Source organism: Nomascus leucogenys, chromosome 1a, assembly GCF_006542625.1.
Source record: "Nomascus leucogenys isolate Asia chromosome 1a, Asia_NLE_v1, whole genome shotgun sequence".
NCBI lineage: Eukaryota > Metazoa > Chordata > Mammalia > Primates > Hylobatidae > Nomascus > Nomascus leucogenys.
Genome location: NC_044381.1, coordinates 40,290,509 through 40,313,379, shown reverse-complemented (window position 1 = coordinate 40,313,379; position 22,871 = coordinate 40,290,509). Strand labels below are relative to the sequence as shown.

The following is a 22,871-nucleotide window of genomic DNA, read 5'->3' as shown; positions in this document are numbered from 1 at the left end:
GACTTCTACCCCTTTAAAATAGGGGATGATAGCTACTTCGCAGAGTTCTTGTTAGAAAAAAGTGACTTAATATTGGTGTCTGGCACATAGAAAGAACTTAATAAAGATGATAATTTTTGGTTTTTTGACATCTAAGATTTAATTAACTTTCCTCAATGGAAACTGTATCATTTGAGCAATACAGTAATCTCTTAGCCATGAAATTTAGCATGTGTAATTAATGTAAAAATTATTGAGGTATTTTACATTGTATTTTTGTGTTAAATTTTCAGCATCTTGTGTGTATTTTACACTTAACAGCACATCTCAACCTGTCTAGCCATATTTCAAGTATCTGCCACTTGGCCAGTGACTGCATCACTGGATAACAAAGGTCTAGCCATATTTTGGGTGATTAATAAATGACTATCCCAAGGCAAACTTTCAAAAAGTAATTTTTTTTTCCAACAGACTACCATGGCTGCAGGATTCTTGCCTCAGAATGAACAACCATATTCTACCTTGGTGAATAACAGCGAGTGTGTTGCAAACAGGAAAGGTAATGTCTCTTTAATACACTTTTTTGTCTCTCTGTGCAAGCTGGCGTTTAATAAAAGTAGCTATATGAATGGACACAAAAGAAAAGGCTCTCTTCTTCATAATGGAATCCCAAGTTGCAGGTATTACTTACTGCCTTACCATCTTGGCCTGTTAGAATTCCTTTTCAAAAATCCTGAATAATGGCTTTGGCCTTTTAAGAAGGAGTATTGCAAACAGTGTTTGTCTCCTGCATAATTACCATCAGCTGAGATTATGCATTTGTTCCTGTCATCAAAGGCCTACTTATGAATCAAACTTTAATTTCGTTCTCCTTTCATTAGTTTTAAGTGCCACTTAGCACATCCAGAAGCACTCCAGCCCTACTTCTCCCGGTGTCTTTTCTCCCATGCCGTTTTGCTTTTTATATGACACCCCAGGCAAGGACAAGTGTCGTGACTTGAACTCTTACTACCACATTTGCCCTTTACTCTTCCTGGCCATCATAAGCTCTGAGCTGGGAGCCTCCCTTCTTCTGCTTTGATATTGCTGGTCTTGCTGCCACCACCGGCAGTTAGCCAAGGGAGATGTTAAGTAATTTCTCTTGGCAGTACCACTTGCTGTATTTTCTAACTGCCCCCTTGGGGCTTTGCCCACATTCACTTTAGTCCTACTGTATAGAGAACTTTGAAGGATTTCTCCCCTAAGTATGGATTAGATGACAGGAAGAAGAGTAAAGGAGTAAGGGTCTAACTAGAGGTATTGAGTTCTACACTTGCTAGGAACAAGTCAGTTCTGTTGTGTTCTTGCTGGAATCTGACCAGTCCACCAGGGGGCGTTCTCTCATCAAGAAAACCATCGTTTCCCACTTCTCATCTTGTCTAAACTCCGTATCCTTGTAGATCCTCCTTCATCTGTCTTTGCTGTGTTTGACCCTAGAGGCACTAATACTACTGGTAACTACCATTTGTGGACAGCTTCTAGGTGCCAGACTTAATGTGTTAGTTTCCCTGGTCTTAGAAAGAAGTACTGTCTAAAACAAATGCAAGAATGATGTCTACTGGCTGCTTCCCGTCTAGAATAATGTTTCTTTCCCCCTGAGTAACTCTTCAGCCAACAAGTCTGAGTCAGACGAACCTTTTTCCCTTTTCTTTCTTCTGTTGTAAATGTTACCTCTTAGTTGGTGTTTCTCAATGGCAATTCTGTTGGCTTTGAGGGTGGGACAACTCTTTGCTGTACTGGAGAGCTCTTGAGCACCTAAGACATATATATAGCATCTTTGATCCCTCCCACTAAATCCAGTAGCATCCCCAGGTTCCAGTGACAATGAAAAAACCCGGCATATTTCCAAACACCCCCAGCAAGGTGTACCACCTCTATTGTGATCCACTAGGTATGCTGATTTTTACCTTTCCAAAAAATTTTTTTAATTAAAATTTTCCTCTTAGTATAAATGCAGCTAGTTTTTAATTAGGAAAAAATCTAGACAAATAACGTCTGCCTTATAGCTAATTTTATTAAAGCATATCTATAAAGATAGTTATACTTTATTATGTTTGTGGATGGGAAGTTTTTTTTAAATGTTATGTAATTCATGGGAAAATTTAATTGGGTGATACATAAATAAAGTATTTATTTTTAAAGGAAAACAGAAAACTTATCAAGAAGTAGCTGTGGAGTGAGACAGACCTAGAGTTAAATCTTGATTCTACTACTTAAAAAAAAAAATTATTTTTGGTCGAGGGAGGGGCGTGGCGGCGGCAGCAGGAGGGCAGCAGGAGCGGTCGGGCTGGCGGTTCCGCGCCGCGGCTCCTTCTGCCCAGCGCCTGCAACTCTGAGCTGAGAACTTCTCCCGCCGGCCCACTCGCCCTCACCCCGCGCACTCGGCGCCAGGCGACTTCCGCACCTTGTCCCCGGCCCGCCTCCGCCTCCTCCTTCGGCCGCACCACTCCCTCTGCCGGCCGCGCTTCTCTCCGTTACAAAGAAGGGAAAATGAGCCCGGCGGCGGCGGCGCGGCGCGGGGCCACCACGGCGGCGGCGAGCGCGGCCGCCCCCGACACTACGTAAACCGCCCCCGCCCGCCCAGCTGCGGCCCAGGCCGGAGCGGAGCCTGCCGCCCGCCGCCTGCCTGCTGCTCGCCTCCCTAGCCCTGCGTGTCGCCTCCCGGCCCGCCGAGGAGGTGGAGAAGGAGGAGGCGCCGCTTTCCCCGCGGCGCGCGCCCTCGCTGTTGTCTGAGCTGTGCCTGGACCAGTTTGGGGAAGTTGCCGGGGCCCCGCGTCGCCCAGATGTGCGACCTCATTGAGCCGCAGCCGGCCGAGAAGATCGGCAAGATGAAGAAGTTGCGGAGAACTTTGGCGGAGAGTTTCAGTCGCATTGCTTTGAAGAAAGATGACACTACCTTTGATGAGATATGTGTCACAAAGATGTCTACACGGAACTGCCAGGGAATGGACTCAGTGATCAAACCCCTGGACACAATTCCTGAGGATAAAAAAGTCAGAGTTCAGAGGACACAGAGCACTTTTGACCCATTTGAGAAACCAGCTAATCAAGTAAAGAGGGTGCATTCTGAGAACAATGCTTGCATTAACTTTAAGACCTCCTCCACTGGCAAAGAGTCACCTAAAGTTAGGCGGCACTCCAGCCCCAGCTCGCCAAGTCCCAAATTTGGAAAAGCTGACTCATGAAAAGCTGCAAAAACTAGGGGAAGGATCTTATGCTACAGTATACAAAGGGAAAAGCAAGATAAATGGGAAGTTGGTAGCTCTGAAGGTGATCAGGCTGCAGGAAGAAGAAGGGACACCTTTCACAGCTATCAGGGAAGTATCTAAGATGTCAGTATTTGGGGGTCGTTTCTTGGAAGGAGGCTTCAGTTTCTACAGAAAAGGATTATTTAATCTCCTGCCTGGAAGATTTCAGTTTGCTCCCCACATTGTGGGGATTGAGTAAGAGACAGAGGTTACAGGGGAGTCTCAACCTTCAACATGCAGATTTTTATTGAATTTACCTGTTTTCAGTTCAGATTATGCAGTAAGTATTAGAGAGACAAAAAGGCACCCAAATATTTAAGGCAAAAAAATAATGGGCCTCTAAAAAGGTTTTGGCAGTAGGGATAGACAGGAGATAAATATGTTTGGAAGGGACTTAAGAGGGACACTTGGTAGGGCTTTGTGTTTGACTAGACATGGAGCTTGATGGAGGTGGGGTTAGTCAGGGTGACTTCCAGGATTCTGGATTGGGTAATTAGGTAGACAGTGGAACCAGGAATGAGTAACTGTGGTTGGGGATAGGGGAGGCAGGTGGAGTATAAGAAAGACAATGAGTTCAATTAGTGAGTTTGAAGTCTGGCATTCATGTGGCAGTTGTGTGACGTGGTGCAGTTTAGATAACAGGTGTTTGTTGTATCTAAATTGAGAACTTTACAAGTCATATTCGAGTATATGATCTAGTTTAATTTTCAATTCCTTGAGGAAGATTGATGTTACCATCTTCATTTTACTAATCAAGAGGCTGTGGTAAAACGAGATTTTTTTTGTGCAAAGTCACACAAATAATTAAGTGGTAGATATGGAGTTCACCTTGAATACTCTAACCAGGGCCTGGAACAGTGCCTGGCACATGATTGGCACTCAGGGTATGTTGAATGACTGAGTGAATGAATGAATAGACTCCCATGTTCTTTCTTTGTATTCTATTATATAGCCTTACTATTGGGACAGAAACCCATATGATGAAAATTGTACACAGATTCTTCTCAGGCTGCCCCAAAGCAAAAAGGTGAAATTGAGAAAGCTCCATAAGCGAGCAGCTGGAAATTTTTCAGTCTTGGTGGAGACTGTGCCTCTAGCTATGTGATCATAAGCAAGTACTTAACATATTTTGTCTTTAGTTTTTTCATTTTTGAAATGGAGACCATATTATTTTAGAGCTTTATAATTAAAATAATATTACCAACATGAATCTTTTACCTGGAAAAAAGATCTATAATTGTATCACTATTATTCTCAATGCATACATGCAGTAATATGATGCACATTTATTGGGTTAAAATATTTTTTAAACCCTCTAATAATCACCCTTTATGTCTCTCACTGAAAAAATTAACACGAATTGCTTAAAGCGTTTTTATAATTGACAGGCAAAACTTTTGTAAATGGAAGATAAAAATCCATGAGTCTAGACTGTAATTCTAAGTATGCTTATGTAAATTGCCACAATTGTTATTCTAAGTCTGAGTAATCTGATGGGTGTCTGCCAACTGATATCAACAAAAACTTGTCAAGTGTTAAATCATGTGGTTAAAAACTATGAAAGTCATATGTTTTCTTTTTTATATTAATAATTTTAATGGATAAAGTTTGTTTTTTAAAATCAAGTAACTGAATTCTTGGCTGTTTAAATTTGTAAAAAATTTATATGACATTTTGTCCTATTTTGTCAACTAGAAATATAAATTGAGATATGATACTTTTATATTTAAGACATTTTTAGGAGGATTACATAACCAGTTCTAATCTGAATTCATGTATAACTTCTAAAAATCCCATGGACTTTTTCAGTTCCTACTTTGCCAGTCTTTAAAAAATGCTATCTCGTTTGATTTTCACCAAATCTTATGTTATATGTAGGTTTTAATATACCCAAGTTACAGATGAGGAAATTGAGGCCTAGACATAAATAAAATGTCCTGTGTTACAAAACTTGCCAGTAAATGACTGTTAGGATTTACACTGGGATTTTTTAATTGAGGTGTTTGTTCAAAGATAATACATTCTTCCATTCAAAATTTCTGGGTTAATTTTAAAAAATGATGAGAATTCATAATGTACTTATAAACTTGTCATGATAGTAATTAACATAGCTACTATAAGTTGCTTTAAAAAAATGTAACCCATGAGCAAGGGGGGGTATCTAAAGTTCAGTTTGACATCTCAAAATCATTTAATGTAATACCATGTTAATAGAATAAAGTTTAAAAATCACATTATTAAAAAAAAATTTTTTTTTTATTTTTTGAGATGGAGTCTCACTCTGTTGCCTAGGCTGGAGGGCAGTGACGCAGTCTTGGCTCACTGCGGCCTCCGCCTCTCAGGTTCAAGAGATTCTCCTGTCTCAGCCTCCTGAGTAGCTGGGACCACAGGTGCATGCCACCACACCCGGCTCATTTTTGTATTTTTAATAGAGATGGGGTTTCACCATGTTGGCCAGGCTGGTCTTGAACTCCTGACCTCAAATGACCTGCCTGCCTCAGCCTCCCAAAGTGCTGCGATTCCAGAAGTGAGCCACCATGCCCGGCCATAAAAAAATAAAAAAATAAAAAATAAAAAAACTTTTATTACAGAAAATTTCAAACACAAAAGTATACAGAATAAAATAAAGATCTCCATATTTGTATCATCCCCCATGTATGCATCATCCTTCAAATATGTACCATAACCCAGCTTTAACAATCTCAGCCACTCACTTCTCTCACTCAGTTCCCTGCATCCGTATTACTTTGAAGCAAACTCAAGGCATCATGTCATTTTATTTGTTAAATAACCACATCATTGGCTGGGCGCAGTAGCTCACGCCTGTAATCTCAGCACTTTGGGAGGCTGAGGTGGGTGGATCATAAGATCAGGAGTTCGAGACCAGCCTGGCCAATATGGTGAAACCCCATCTCTACTAAAAATACAAAAAAATTAGCCGAGCATGGTGGCGTATGCCTGTAATCCCAGCTACTCGAGAGGCTGAGGCAGGAGAATTGCTTGAACCCGGGAGGTAGAGGTTGCAGGGAGCCAAGATCATGCCAGGCATTCCAGCCTGGGTGACAGAGTGAGACTCCATCTCAAAAAATAATAATAATAATAATAAACCACATTATTACTACCATACCTCAAATAATCAACAGTATTTACTTAATATCATCAAATATCTAAACAGTGTTCAATTTTCTAATTGTCTTATAGATACACCATAGATATATTTATACATATATGTATCACGTGTGTGTATAATTTGTTTGAATTGGGATCCAAAAAAAGTCAATACATTGTAATTGGTTGCTATTTAGCTTCAATCTCTTTTCTTTTTTGTCTCCCAGGCTGGAGTACAGTGGCACCATCTCAGCTCCCTGTAACCTCTGCCTCCCGAGTTCAAGCAATTCTCATGTTTCAGCCTCCCAAGTAGCTGGGATTACAGGCATGCACCACCGTGCCTGGCTAATTTTTGTTTTCTTAGTAGAGACAGGGTTTAGCCATGTTGGCCAGGCTGGTCTCAAACTCCTGGCCTCAAGTGATCCACCTACCACAGCCTCTGAAAGTGTTAGGATCACAGGCGTGAGCTACCGTGCCTGGCTTTCAATCTCTTTTAAACTTGGGCTTCCCTCTGTCTCTTTTTCCTTACAGTTTATTTGTTGAAGAAAACAGGTTTTTTTGCCTTGTGGAGTTTGCCACAACCTGTATTTTGCTGATAATATCGACATGATATTTTCTATAAATTTGTAGATGGATGTAGAGTCTAGTCAGATTTTTTTTAATTGGCTAGACTGTTTCATGGGCAGTGCTATATTCCTCCCTCAGGATGCCCAGGCTGTATGATTGTCTTGCTTTTTGTGATGTTAATTTTTTTATTTTGAAATAATTTCAAACTTACAGTAAAGGTACAAGAAAAGCACACAAAAGAACTCCTACATTCTATTCACCCAGAGACCCCCCATTCAAGTTTTGTCAGCAGTCCCAATAATATCCTTTAATAGGAAAATGATTCTGGTAATGTTTTTAAATCCCTTTCAAAGGCCCTAGTCACTCCTTTCTTGACCTTTATGACCTTAACATTTTTTAAGATTATAGACTTTTTTTTTTGTAACATGTTCCTCAATTTGGGTTTGTCTGCTGTTTCCTCATGATAAGACTGAGATTATGCATTTTTGGTAGGAAGGTCACAGATAACACTAGATGTCGTTTTGCCCCATCACTGGTAATGTGTAGTTTGATCACATCAGTAAAGTGGTGTCTGCCAAAGTTTATCCATTATAAATTATGCTTTCTCCCCTCATAATTAATATTTTAAGGAGAGATGCTTTCAGACTATGTAAATATCCTGTTCCACATCCAACTTTTACCTAGCAGTTTTAGCATCCATTGCTGTTTCTTGCCTGAATTAATTATTACTGTGATAGATAACGAGATTTTCTTCCCCTGCCCAACCCTCCGATAGCTGGAGATTTTCTAATTTCATTATTCCTTCTGTCTTTATTCGTTAGCATTCTAGTGTAAGGAAGAATTTCTAATTATTTTTGTTCGATTATTTATTTATTTAGCATGGATTCCTATTTTGTTCAGTGGATTGTAATCCTTTACTATGATTTATTTGGATGCTTCAGTTTCCCCATATTTGGACAGTAAGAGCCCCTTCAAGCTGTTTACAATGTCCATTTTACATGTCCCCACCATTCCTATATTCCTCACTCTCTAGCACAGCAAGATCTTCCAGCTCATTTTATCCTTTTCTTGCCCTGGCCCAGAAATCAGCCATTTCTTCAAGGAGCCTTGGTTCTTTTTAGTAGGAAATATAACCAAGATCTGGTATGCTCACTGCTACTGGAATATCATGATTCCCAACCCCTTTTAGGGGACAAAGCTAGGAAATATGTGTTCATACATATACATATGTACCTGTCCATTTTTACAGGTACAGTCATCCCTCCTTGTACACAGGGGATTGGTTCCAGGACCCTCCCACCCTGGTATACCAAATCCATGCATACTCAAGTCTCACAGTCTCCTCTGTGGTACCCACCCATGCTAAAGGGTTTTGCATCTTGCATATACTGTATTTTCAGTACCTTTTGGTTGATAAAAATCTGCATATAAGTGGACCAGCTCAGTTAAAACTTGTATTCAAGAGTCAACTGTATATTTATTTCTGTCTATACATATTGAAAACCAGAAGTTCACTTTGGTACTTCCAATTCTTTTTTTTAGACAGAGTCTCGCTCTGTCGCCCAGGCTGGAGTGCAGTGGTGCGATCTCTGCTCACTGTAACCTCCGCCTCCTGTGTTTAAGCAATTCTCCTGCCTCAGCCTCCCAAGTAGCTTGGATTACAGGCAGCTGCCACTGCGCCCAGCTAATTTTTTTGGTAGAGGTGGGGTTTCACCATGTTGGCCAGGCTGGTCTTGAATTCCTGACCTCAAGTAATCTGCCTGCTTCGACCTCCCGAAGTGCTGGGATTATAGGCGTGAGCCACCATCCCCGGCCAATACTTTCTTTTTTTTTTTTTGGGACAGAGTCTCGCTCTGTCTCCCAGGCTGGAGTGCAGTGGCACAGTCTCGGCTCATTGCAACCTCCGCCTCCCGGGTTCATGCCATTCTCCTGCCTCAGCCTCCCGAGTAGCTGGGACTACAGGCGCCCGCCACCAAGCCCGGCTAATTTTTTGTATTTTTAGTAGAGATGGGGTTTCACCGTGTTAGCCAGGATGGTCTGGATCTCCTGACCTCGTGATCCGCCCGCCTCTGCCTCCCAAAATGCTGGCATTACAGGCGTGAGCCACCACCCCCGCCCAGTACTTTCAATTCTAATCCATTATTACACCATCTTTATAGCTGTTCCCATTTATAATTATGTAAGAATGAGAAACCTGGCTTTTATTATCCCCAGTATGTTTGCTTATTTACTCAGCCCTCCTTTTCCTAACCACTCTCTCAACCCTGCCAGGCCGGCACCCAACTCAGCTGTATTTTCCACACAGGGCCCGTACCCTGCCAGGCCCCACAGCATATGCCATGCACCCTACTAGTTGCCTGCCTTGTGTTGCCCTGACCTTTGCTAGGTGACCCTTGCTTAGGCTTTATGTATAGCTCTTTCTCTTTGATTATATATACATTTTTAATTAAAATATTGAGATAATTGTACATTCACATGCAAATATAAAAAATAATGCATAAGAATCGTATTTATCCTTTATCTAGTTTCCACCAATAGTAGCAGCTTGAAAAACTATTGTGTAATAATAATATCACAGCCAGGATATTGACATTGTTATGGTCAAAATACAGAACAGTTCCATCAACACAGGATCCCTCCTACTTCCTTTATAGTCAAACCTGGCCTACACTCATAACTCTGGCCTGTGGCAACCGCTATCTGTTCCCCAGTTCTATAATTTTGTCATTGCAAGAACATTATGTATATAAAATCATACAGTATGTAACCTTTTAGGAGTGACTTTTTTCAGTCGGCCTAATTCCTTTGAGTTTCATCTAGGTAAGTGCGTACCAATAGTTGATTCCTTTTTATTGCTGAGTAGTATTCCGTGGTATGGATGTACCACAGTGTGTTTATCAGTTCATTCACTGAAGGGTATCTGGATTCTTTGCAGTTTGGGGCTATTATGAATAAAGCTGCTGTAAATATTCATGTACAGATTTTTGTGTGTAGATGGGTTTTTACTACTTTGGGATAAATACCCAAGAATTTACTTTCTAGGTCATATGATAGTTGCATGTTTGACTTTATATGAAACTGCCAAACTGTTTTCCAGAGTAGTTGTACCATTTTACATTCCTACCAGCAGTGTACAAGTGATCAAGTTTCTCTACATCCTCACCAGCATTAGGTTTTATCAGTATTTATTTTAGCCATTAGAGCAGTTCTATAGTGGTGTCTTTTGTGGTTTTAATTTGCATTTCCTTAATGGCTAATGATGATAACCTCTTTTCATGTGCTTATCTGCCATCTGTATATTCTCTTTTTACATATCTGTGCATGTCTTTTATCCACTAATTGTTTTTTTTACTGTTGAGTTTTAAGAGTTCTTTATATACTCTAGATAATAGATCTTGCTCTGATACATGGTTTGCAGATACATTCTCCCACTCCGTAACTTACCTTTCCATCTCTTCGTATGATCTTTCTCTGAGAAAAAGTTTTTAATTTTCATGAAGTCCAATTATTCTTTTACAGATTACACTTTTGCTGTCAAGTCTTCAGAACTTTTCATCTATCCCAGTGCCCTGAAGCTATGTGAATGTGTTTGTAGATTCATTGTTGGGTTTCACTGAGCTATATATCTGTCCATCCACCAATACCACCCTGTCATGAATATTGTAGTTATGTAATAGAGTGATTCTTCCCACTTATCCTCTTTTTCAGGATCATCTTAGATAGGACCTGTGACTTTAAATAAGCTTATTTATGTCAGCAAAAAATATTACTGGGATTTTGATAAGAATTAAATTTGTAAATCAATTTGAGGAGATTGCCATCTTTACTTTGTTGTGTCTTCTAATTTATAATCACCGTATATTTCTTTTTTTATATCTTTGACTTATTTCATCAGAATTTTATAATTTTCAGCATATAGATTCATACATGTTTTAAGTTTATACTTAAGTATTTCATTTTCTTTGGGGTGATTTTAACTGGTATTGTGGTTTTTTTGTTTGTTTGTTTTGAGATGGAGTTTCACTCTGTCGCCCAGGATGGGAGTGCAGTGGCATGAACTCAGCTCACTGTAACCTCTGCCTCCCAGGTTCAAGCAATTCTCCTGCCTCAGCCTCCTGAGTAGCTGGGATTACAGGCGCCTGCCACCATGCCCAGCTAATTTTTGTATTTTTAGCAGAGACACGGTTTTGCCATGTTGCCCAGGCTGGTCTCAAACTCCTGACTTCAGGTGATCTGCCCGCCTTGGCCTCACAAAGTGCTGGGATTATAGGCATGAGCCACCACACCTGGCCTAGGTATTGTGTCTTTAAATGCAGTTTCCACATGTTTTTTGTTTGTGTATAGAAATGCAATTGATTTTTGTGTGTTGATTTTATGCCTTACTACTTTGCTGAACTCACTTTCCATTCTGGGAAGTTTTTGGTGATTCCTTGGGATTTTCTTAAACAATCACGTCTGCAAATAAGGACAGTTCTATTTCCTCTTTTCCAATTCATATGCTGTTATTTTTTTTCTTCCCTTATCATAGTAGCCTAAAGCTTCTACTAAGTAGAATAAGAGTCACAACAGCAGAGTCTGCCTTCTTCCTGACCGTAGGGGGAAGGCATTCAGTCTTTCGACTTTCAGTATGATGTTAGCAGTAAGTTTTCCATAACAAGTTGAATTAGTTCCCCTCTATTCTTAACTTGCTGAGAGTTTTTATCATGAGTCAGTGTTGAATTTTTTTATCTAATGCTTTTTCTGTGTTAATTGATATGATCATATGATTTTTCTTCTTTAGTCTGTTGGTGTGGTGGATTATATTGATTGATTTTTTAATGTTAAACCAGCCTGTACCTATAATAAATTTCATTTGGTAGTGGTGTATAATTCTTTTTATGCATTGCTGGATTTGATTTGCTCATATTTTGTTGAGGATTTTTTTCCTAAGTTCAGGATTGATGTGGGACTATAGTTTTCTCTTTTTGTACCCTCTTTATCTGCTTTTGGTATCAGGGTAATGTTAGCCCCATAAAAGGAGGTGGGAAATGTTCCTTCCTCTTCTTTTTTTTTTTTTTTTTTTTGAGACGGAGTCTCGCTCTGTTGCCCAGGCTGGAGTGCAGTGGCGCAATCTCGGCTCACTGCAAGCTCCGCCTCCCAGGTTCACGCCATTCTCCTGCCTCAGCCTCTCCGAGTAGCTGGGACTACAGGCGCCTGCCACCACGCCCGGCTAATTTTTTTGTATTTTTAGTAGAGACGGGGTTTCACCGTGGTCTCGATCTCCTGACCTCGTGATCCGCCCGCCTCGGCCTCCCAAAGTGCTGGGATTACAAGCGTGAGCCACCGTGCCCGGCCTTCCTCTTCTATTTTCTGGAAGGCATTGTGGAAAATTGGTGCCCATTCTTCTTTAAATGTTTGGTAGCATTCTCCAGTGAGGTCGTTTAAGCCAGGAGATTTCTTTTGGGAAACTTTTTGTTTATTAATTCAATTTCTTTAATTTTTATAGAACTGTTCAGGTTGTCTCATTCATCTTGGTCGAGTCTTGGTAGTTGGCAGTGTTCAAGGAGTTGATCCATTTCTTCTAAGTTGTCAAATTTATGTCAACAATTTCTAATTTGTTTGTATTAGTTCCTTGTTATCTTTTAAATAGATGCCAGATCTGTAGTGATAGTTCCTGTTTCACTCCTGATATGGGTGATTTGTGTCTTTTTTTTATTTTTGTCAGTCTTGCCAGATCTGTAGTGATAGCTGTGTTTCATTCCTGATATGGGTGATTTGTGTCTTTTTAAAATTTTTGTCAGTCTTGCTAGAGGTTTATCAATTTTATTAATTTTTTTCACAGAGCCAGCTTCTTATATCACTGATTTTTCACTGTTGTTTTCCATTTTTAATCTTACTGATTTATGTTCTTATTTTTATCTGTCCAATACTTGTTTTGTGTGTGTTTTGCTCTCATTTTTCCAGTTTACTTAGGTTGAAATCTGGATTACTGATTTGAGACCTTTCCTCTCCTCTAACATAAGCATTAAGTGATAGAAATTTCTTACAAATCTCTGCTTTACTAGCATCTTATATATATTTTGATATATTTTCATTTTGATTCAGTTCTGTGTGTTTTTGTAATTTCCTTTGAGACTTCCTATTTGACTCATGATTTATTTATAAGTTTGACGTTTAATTTCCAAGTCTTTGGAGTTTTTATTGTTGTCTTTCTGTTATCGATTTCTAGTTTGATTTCATTGTGGGCAGAGAACATTCTCTGTATGATTCCAGTTATTCTAGGAATCAGTGCCAAGACACATTATAATTAAAGTCCTTAATGGAAATTTTCAGCATATCATTTATCTCCATTTTGATGTCTGTTGATTGTTTCTTCTGATTCAAGTTGTGATTTTCCTCATTGTTGGTATGACAAGTGATTTTCAACTGTATTCTGGACATTTTGGGTCCTTTTTTTTCTCGCTTGTCAGGCAGTCTTCTTCTTGAGGCATTACCCAGGAGCCAGGTGAGTGTATATGCCCAGCTCCCTGTTCAGCTTCACTGACACCACCCCAACAAAAGTCGGGTGCTTAGAAACACTGCCTCAGTCCAGATGACGAAGTGGAATTTCAGCTCTCTCACCAGTTCTGTTTGACATCCTTGTGGTGAAAGTGGGGCATTGCCTTGCACTGTCATGTTGCCTTTGAGTCAGGGGGATAAGATCAGCAACATGAGAAAAAACAAATCTGGGCCCCACTGCCACCTAGTAAGAAGTAGAGGGCAACTCATACTGCTTTGTTTCTGCGAGGTGTGACTGAAGCTCATTCCTGGCTGGGCCCTGTGGTCCTCAGGGGAGGAGAAGGTGGAAAGTGTAATGCCAAGCCTCCCACCCCCCACCACCTCTTTCCTCCTCATACCAGATGGAGTTGGGAGTTCAGGTCCCCACTGGACCCCATTGACACCAGGGGATTGGGAAACGGGAATGTTGACTATCCTGCTTCACACCCCCGCATTCTGCTTCATTGATGGCAAATGAGTGTGGAGGCTCAGCTTCCCTTGAAGCTCCCCTGTTGCTTGGGACAGCGGCAGCAGGGACATGAATGCCAACTAGCCTTTCCTCCTACTGCACTGTTCAGTCTTGTGGACGCCAATTGAATGTGGAGGTTTGTCTCCCCACTGGGCCTCACTAAGATGAAAGTTAGGGGAAAATAGAGTATTTACAGGCCCCCACTTGCACAGCTTTGTTTAGTGTCCTTGATGATGGATGAGAACAAAGGTTCAGGTCTCCACTGGGTCCCACTTACATAGAGGCAGGTGGTGAGCCTGGTATTGATTAATCCCACTTCAAACCACCCTGTTAAGACTGGTTGCTGCTGGGTGAGGCACAGCTCACAGACCCCAATGACACCACTCTGGCAGGGGTTCAGAACTGCAGCACTGCCCATTTCTACCTGATGGGGGGAAATCATCTTTCTGCTCAGGTCACCACTGCCACCCAGCAGGGGAATCAGAGTGCCACCTGCTTCTTCCAGTTGGGGTATGGAAAGTTAGCTCCCTGATCAGCCCCAAAACCACCCAGTGGGGGAATCAGAGCACCACATGGTCCTTCTAGACACAGTAGAAGATGAGATCCATGTTTATCCCTCCGACACCACCTGATGGGAGAAGTGGATTGATTCCACTTCTGCAGTCCAGGAGTATTTGATAGATGATCAGCTCCCTCTCCATCCTCTCTGAAACTGGGGGTTGGAAGATGATAACGGCATTTTTAACTGGGTATTGCCAAAAATATATTCAGTTGTTGGGTCACATTTTCCACAGACCTTTGGCAAAGGGGGACAGGCTTTTCTTATAGCTTGTTCTGAGTTGAAGGTTTCTGCAGCACCCTATTAGGGATATATTGGAGGCAATAAAGAATCCCAGGTAGCTCACAGCCATATTGTTCCTCAAGTCTTGAGGTCCTTAGACAGTCTCCCCCTCTCAGAGTCTTCCTATGTTTATCTGTTCTATTGTGTCCAGAGTTTCTAAGACACAAGGATGAGGAATGGGGCAACTCTACTTGGACAGAACCAGAAGTCTGCCTAGTAGCTTTTTGCTTTATTAAGGAAAGGAGAGCAGGAAGGAGGGAGAAAGGGAGAATTTCCTTTAACTTCTTTGAGGTATAATTATCAATAATTCACCCATTTAAAGTACCGATCCAGTGTTTTTAGAACATTCAAAGAGCTATGTAACCAACACCAAAGTCAGTGTTGGAAGATTATTATCACCCCAAAAAGAAACCTTGTGCTTTTTTGTTTTGGGGTGTGTGTGTGTGTGTGTGTGTGTGTTTTGAGACGGAGTTTCACTCTTGTTGCCCAGGCTACAGTGCAGTGGCACGATCTTGGCTCACTGCAACCTCTGTCTCCCAGGTTCAAGCAATTCTTCTGCCTCAGCCTCTCAAGTAGCTGGGATTACAGGCACATGCTACTGCACCCAGCTAATTTTGTATTTTTAGTGGAGACAGGGTTTCACCATGTTGGTCAAGCTGGCTGGTCTCGAACTCCCGGTCTCAGGTAATCCACCTGCCTCAGCCTCCCAAAGTGCTGGGATTACAGGCGTGAGCCACTATGCCTGGCCACTTTGTACTCTTTAGCAAGCACCGGCTGCCATTTGTTCTTTCCCTTCCCACTGGCCCAAGGAGCCACCAGACTACTTTCTGTCTCTATAGATTTCATTTTTTCTGGACATTTCATATAAATGGAACCATGTAAATATGTGGTCTTTGTGATTGGCTTTTTTCACTTAGCATAATGTTTTCAAGGTTCATCCATGTTGTAGCATGCGTCAGTGCTGCTTCCTTTATATAGTTGAAAAATTTTCCATTGTGTAGATATACCACATTCCATTTATCCATTCCCCTGATGGGCATTTGGACTCTTTTCACTTTTTGGCTATTATGAATAATAATAAAACCTGAGTTTTTGTATGGACATATGTTTTCATTTTTCTTGGGTATTTACCTAGGAGGAAAGAACTGGGTCATATGGTAACTCTGTTTAATCATTTGAGGAACTGCCAGACCATTTTCCAAAGTGTTTGCTTCATTTTATATACCCACCAGCAGTAGATAAGGGCTCTCATTTCTTTTACATCCCCATTGATACTTGTTATTATCGGGCATTTGATTGTAGCCATCCTAGTAGGTATGAAGTGGTATTTCATTGTGGTTTTAATATGCATTTCCCTAATGACTAGTGATGTTGAGCATCTTTTCATGTATTTATTGAAACTTTCTACATCTTTTTTGGAGAAATGCCCACTCAAATTATTTGCCCTTTTTAAATTATTGAGATATAAGTCACATACCATAAAATTGACCCTTTTAAAGTAGTCATTGGTTTTTAGTATATACTTAAGGCTGTGCAGTCATCAACACTATTTAAATCCAGACTATTTTCATCAGACCAAAAAAAAATGTTCTACCAATTAGCACTTGAGAATACAGAGGAATAAGCAAGCTCAGTTTATCCTGCTACACTCTCATAACATGTTTCTGACACCAGATGTGCGGGGTTTTTTCCACACACCAAACAAGCAATAAATTCTGCAGGAGACTCCGGATGGGTGTCCTCCAATTTAATTCTGACATTATCTACCTAGAGATAGCGTCAGATCCCACAGGTTGAGGGCTCAGTCTTATAAGATTGCCTCCTACTTCTGATGCCAGTCACAAGCCCCAGCTTGTTTAACCTGTGCTTCTGACTGACTGGCTATAAATTGGGGTTCCCACACCCCTCTCTTTGGGTTTCATTAATTTGCTATAGTGGCTCACAGTACTCTAGGAAACATTTACCAATTTATTATAAAGGCCGTTACAAAGTATGGAGATGAAGAGATGCATAAGGGTGAAGTATGGTGGAAGAGGCACAGAGCATCCATGCTGACCCCAAGTGTGCCACCCTCCAGCAGCCTCCATGTTCTCAGCTCTTTGAACCCTGTCCTTCTAAGCTATTATTAAGGCTTCATCACATGGCATGATTGACTAAACCACTAGCCATTGTTGATCAACTTAACCTCCAGCCCTCTCCCCTCCCCAGAAGCTGGATTTGGTGCTGAAAGTCCCAACACTGTAATCCTACCTTGGTCTTTCCAATGGCCAGCCTCCATCCTGAAGCTACGGAGGGACTGACAGCCACTAGTCAATTAATTAACATACAAAAAGATATCACCTTGGAGATTCCAAGGATTTCAGGAATTGTATGCCAAGAAACAGGGACCAAGACCAACTATATATTTCACAATATCCCAACAGTGAGTTCCCATTCCACTTTCACCCTAGTCCCCCTGGCAAACACTAATCTACTTTCTGTCCCTGTCAATTTGCTTCCTTGGGACATTTCATATAAATACATACTGTCTCTTGTAATTTGCCAGTGTCGTTTCTTTCACGTGGATTCACATTAGTCTTGGGTGACTTGCTTTTAATCTGAAGAACCTCCTTTATATTTCTTACATGCTGAGTCTGCTAGCAACAAATTCTCTGCTTTTTGTTTACCTGGGAATTCCTTTATTTCCCCTTCATTTTTGACAGATAATCTTGTTGCATGTAAGATTCTTGATTGACAGCTTAATATTTAGCACTTTGAATATGTCCTTCCTCTACTTTCTGGTCTCCATGGTTTCTGATGAGAAGTAAACTTAATCTTTTTGAGGTTTCTTTGTACACAAGGAGTCATTTTTCTATTTGAGCATTTTTACTGTGATATGTTTTAATGTGGATCTATTTGTATGTAACCTACTTAGAGTTTTTTGAACTTCTTGGATGTGTGGATTAATGTTTTTCATCAGATTTGGGAAGCTTTAAGCCATTATTTCTAAAAGTTTTTTCTACTCCTCTCTCAACTCTCTTTCTGTTCACTTATAATAAGGTATATGTTGGTTCACTTAATGGTATTCCACATTTCTGTGAGGCTCTGTTCATTTTTTCATTTTTTATTCTCTGTGTTTTTCAGAGTGCATAATCTCTATCAGTCTATCTTCAGGTTCTCTTAATTCTTTTCTGCCACTTCAGATCTTCTGTTGAGCTGCTCGAGTGAATTTTTCATTGTTTTTGTACTTTTTAACTTCTGAATTTCCTTTTTATAATTCCCATCTCTTTATTGGTGTTCTGTATCTGATGAAACATTGTCATCATAGCTTCTTTTACTTCTTTAGCATGGGTTCCTTTAGGACTTTGAACGTATTTGTAATGGCTGCTTTGAAGGCTTTGGTATATCAGATGCCTGGCCCCTCTAACAGATAGTGTCTATCGACTACGCTTTTTTCTGTGTATAGGTCATACTTTTTTCTTTCTTTCCATGTCTCATACTTTTTGTTGAAAACTGGACATTTTAGGTAATATTTTTTAGCACCTCTAGATACTCTTCCCTCCCCGGGCTTGTTTTTGTTATTTGCCTATTTGATCAGAGACTTGACTAGACCATCTTAGTGATGGACTAGTCTTTTTTTCTTCATAGTTTGAAGCCTCTGATGTGACTCCTAAGAGGGCATGGCCTTGGCCAAGCAAACGCAGTCACCCTGAGAAGACAGTGTTTTTTTTTTAGCAGGGCACTCTTCCCCTCTTCCACGAATCTCTCTGTTAGGCTGTCTCCCTCAGTTGTTAGCACACCAGCTGTTGGGTTCCACTAATTACCTGCTGATCACTCTGTTGTTTTTGACAAAGCCCTGGGTCATCTGTTGCCCTACAATCTGATCTAATTAAGTTTGGGTGGTGGCCATTTTTGAGGTCAGTCTTGAGGTTTGATCATACTCCATGAGAGGGCTTAGTTGTCTCTTTCCTTGGTTCTCTCTGGCAAACTAGTGTGACTACAGTTCAGCTTATTGGTCTCATGAAGCTATGAGGCTACTCTTATTAATAACTGCTTAACCAAAGCCTCCATTGTTTTTGAAAGCATCCTAGGCTTGAACTTCCCCATGCTGTGTTTCAGATAAAGATAGTTTTGTAGGGGGAGAGCTTCAGAATTCTCTGTTTTTAAGGCCTGCTTCTCCTTCTGGCTGAAGTCTACTAGCCATGTCTCTGGAGCTTGAGGCAGGGGCAACAGTCCACTTCTCTGAGTGATCCCCCTGCTTTGCAAGGTGAGCAGGAATGATAGCTTCTGGTCTTCTTGGCTTGCCTAAATGTGGAATCTTTGACCTACAGTTGAGGTGGAGCAGGGGCACTTGGGAGAAGCCAGCAAGGGTGAGGAGGAAATCCATATGGGAGAGCAGCCCAGGAGTGGTGAAGCCTGAGCCAGATAACACCCATGTGGGAGAGTGACCTGGCCCGGGGTGTTAGAACATTCCCAGGCATCAGAGCTTGGGTCAGGTTGGGAGGGCTCCATGTGGCAGGGTGACCGTGCATGGAATATTGGAACATAGGCAGGGCGAGGAGAGCATCTACCCAGGTGGGTGGCAGCAGCAGCTTGGCATAGGTGTTAAAGTCCACATGGGATGAGAGAGGCATCCACATGGAGGAGGGAGCAGAGGCAGTGATGGGAGACTGGTTACATGTAGGGGGCTTGGTCAATTAGGTAAATATATTAAAGATTACTGTGCCCAGGCTTCTCACAGAGTTATAATTATAGGTATAGTTGTGGAAAGGGTAGAAATTAGAGCAACCCTGTGGTGTTGGCTTGGAATTGGTAGTATCAGGGTAAACTCTTGGTTTTCCATATGTATATATGCCTACATACGGGAATAAATATAGATGTAAAGTATGGTAATGTATGTGCCTGTGCATAATATCCATATTCTTTAGCTCTGTCCACTGAGAGGGCCTGGCAGCAGTAACACTCTAATGGCAATGAGCATACCTAACACGCAGACATTGGTTTCTAGATGCCGTTCTTTACTAATAAATGCAAGGGCTTCTGAGTCTAATCATGAGGAAACATCATGCCCAAATTGAGAGAGATTGCTACAAAATAACTGGCCTATACTCTTCAAAAGTGTCAAGGTCATCAAAGTCGAGGAAAGACTGAGGAACTTGTTCTAGTGTGAAATAGGTGAAAGAAACAGGACAACTAAATACAACATGTCCTTTTACTGTAAGGAACATTTTTGGAGTAATCAGTGAAGCTTGAATGAGGTATGAGGAATAGAGGGCAAGTAGTAGTATCTCAACCATAATTTTCTGATTGGGATAATTTTCAAGAATATCTTTGTGGGAAATATACACTAAATTATTTGGCGTAATGAGGCAGCATTTCTGCAAGTTACTCTAAAAAATTCAAGGAAAAATATTCTTTTTTTTTTTTTTTGGGACAGTCCCGCTCTGTCACCCAGACTAGAGTGCAATCTTAGCTCACTGCAACTTCTGCCTTCCAGGTGCAAGCAATTCTCCTGCCTCAGCCTCCCAAGTAGCTGGGACTATAGGCGTGCACCACTACACCCAGTTGATTTTTGTATTTTTAGTAGAGACTGAGTTTCACCATGTTGGCCAGGTGGGTCTCTAACTACTGACCTCAGGTGATCTGCCCTCCTCAGCCTCCCAAAGTGCTGGGATTACAGGCATGAGCCACCATGTCCAGCCAAGGAAAAATATTATTTGTACTCTTTTGTAACTTTTCTGTAAGTTTGACATTGATTCAAAGTAAAAATATAAAATATTCTCAAAAATATATGGGCCAGGCCTGGTGGCAGGCACCTGTCATATTGGCTACCAGACAGGCTGAGGCAGGAGGATTGTTTGAGCCCAGGAATTCAAGGCTGCAGTGAGCTATGATCACGTCACTGCTCTCTAGCCTGTGTGACAGAGCAAGGTGCTGTCTTTAAAAAAAAATTAAAAATTAAAACTAAAGTGTTCAATTGTGTTGCATGCTGCTGCACAGTCAAATAGAAACTCTAAAGAGTCCACCTCAAAATAGATCATTGGAGGCCTTAGCAAGAGTAGTTTGATTTGAGAGTGGAGGCAGAGGCCAGAGCTGAGTAGGCTAAGGATGAGACCTGTGACATGTGGAGATGGCAGGTGTAGTCACCTTAGTTTGGAGGTTTAGCTATGAAGGGGAGAGAAGAAGGGCCCTCAGAAGAAGGGAGATTATAGTGAAAGATCTGGAAACAATTACATATACCTAGGAATGTTTGAAAAACAGAAATAGGGAAAGTCTTGGAAAAGTTCTGTCTTCTGATATTTGAAAATCTTTCAAGACAAAGAGATGCTTTATTCTTTATTTTCAGTGGGAAGAACCAGAACCAATGTTTATAGAATGGATTTTAACTCAATACTAGAGAATATTTGAAGACCAGCATGTTGGCAGGCATCTGTGTAGTCCCAGCTACTCAAGAGGCTGAGGCAGGAGGAGCCCTTGAGCCCAAAAGTTTGAGTGCAGCCTAAGCAACAAAGTGAGATCCCCATCTCTAAAGAAGGAAAGAAAGAAAACATTTGAGCTGTCTAACAGTGGAATAGTCAGTTCCCTTATGAAAAGTGAGCCTGTTGTCACAAAAAGTAGAGAACACGAGGCTGGAAATTCAGCTGTACAGCAAATTCCTGGAAGTGACTCCTCTGTGGACTTAAGAATGCGGATAGGTGGGCCTCCCACGCCCACCAGGCACCCACTGCATTCTCAGCCTATTGTTCTATGACTTTACGAAGTAATGAGCCCTTTCTGAAATCTTGAGTACAGAAGGAAATTGCTAGTTCTTGGTGTTCTAGATCTCACTTTTCAGTGTTTTACCTTCCCACTTGTAGAAATTAAGGAAGAAAAGACTCAGTACTCACTGGTACATTTTAGTGGGTTTCTTTGTTGTGTTTATTGTGACTGATTTCATATTTGTCATGATCAGTATCTCATTTGGTTCCTTAAATATTATTCTAAATTTGGTTCTCATGTCCAGAGGTGGGTACATTTCTTTTCATCTGCCGCATCAATGCAAGGTATATTCACAGCACCTCATTGTTGGGAACACTGAGCAAGCATGCAGAAAGGGCTGCTTTCACCTTGCAGAATCCTGTTTGCGTTAGGCTTGACTTCCTTAGACATTGACACAGGGTCACTGACTATAGTAACTGGGGTCAGCTCAGTTGTTTTGTGTTTATTTGAGGTCAACCCAGGTCTCAAGATTTCACCACAGAGATTATTCTTGAGGTGATCTATAAACCATCCCTTCGTTAGCCTGGTCCAAATAAGTCCTACCCCTACCCCTTATCTAATGAAATTAGTTGTCATTCTTAGTGTAGTTGAAAGCAGTTACTTTTGACTTTTCTCTGTAGATGTCCTCAGATGCTGGTTCTCCAGGCCATGGACTTGTCTCTGCAGAGCTCACCACCCTTGTCTCTCAAGAGCTAAGTTAACATTCTGGAGTGCCACATACTCAGAAGCACAGACTTGCCCAGAAATCTTCTTAGACTCCCTCTTACACAAATAGCAAATATACAGCTCCTTAGTTTGAGCATTTAGGGCCTCCTGCCAATAAGTTCATGTTCCTGTCATGCAGACCTCTGTGCAACTGCTGTTTCTGTGTTGCCCTTAGGGTCCTGAGGGCCTTGCCTAGAGTAATCCTCATATAATTCCTCCAACAGGAAAGCTGTGATTTCTTCCATGGCTGTATTCTAAATAACAAAGGCATGATACTACACATAGAGTAGGAATTTGGACACCAAATTGGGATTCTGTGTCCCTGTCTTATTTGACAAAAGTGCACATTATTGGGGAGATGGGGGCAGCATTTTAAAAGGAGCTTGGTATAGCATTAGTAAACGTTAAAAAAAAAAAAAAAAAACAGAAAATAGCCTTATCTGTAGCAGTACAGTAGTTTGTTTCTGTGCACACACATCTGAAATACCACTTGTGCAGAGAGCGAGCGAGCAAGCGAGGGCGCAGCCTGACATTAACAAGGGAGGAGGCGGACAATGAGTACATTAGTGGTTGTTGCACTTTCTGTTTTCTTTATATCCTTTATCTTCAAGTTGCAACCTCCCCCTCATCTAGTTCCTTTAAAAATGTGATACTTAGTGAT

At 41.1% G+C, this 22,871-nt stretch overlaps 1 protein-coding gene across 2 annotated transcripts in view; it reads left to right on the top strand.

Moving 5' to 3' along the window:
* The window catches only part of PTPDC1 (protein tyrosine phosphatase domain containing 1), a 47,401-nt gene that overhangs the window by 4,445 nt on the left and 20,085 nt on the right, over positions 1 to 22,871 (top strand). For both annotated transcript variants that reach the window (XM_012500628.2, XM_004087011.3), the window contains exon 2: positions 451 to 538. In XM_012500628.2, coding sequence (XP_012356082.2) covers positions 457 to 538 — 82 coding nt within the window. In that variant the 5' untranslated portion in view covers positions 451 to 456. The remainder of the gene's footprint in view (positions 1 to 450; positions 539 to 22,871) is intronic.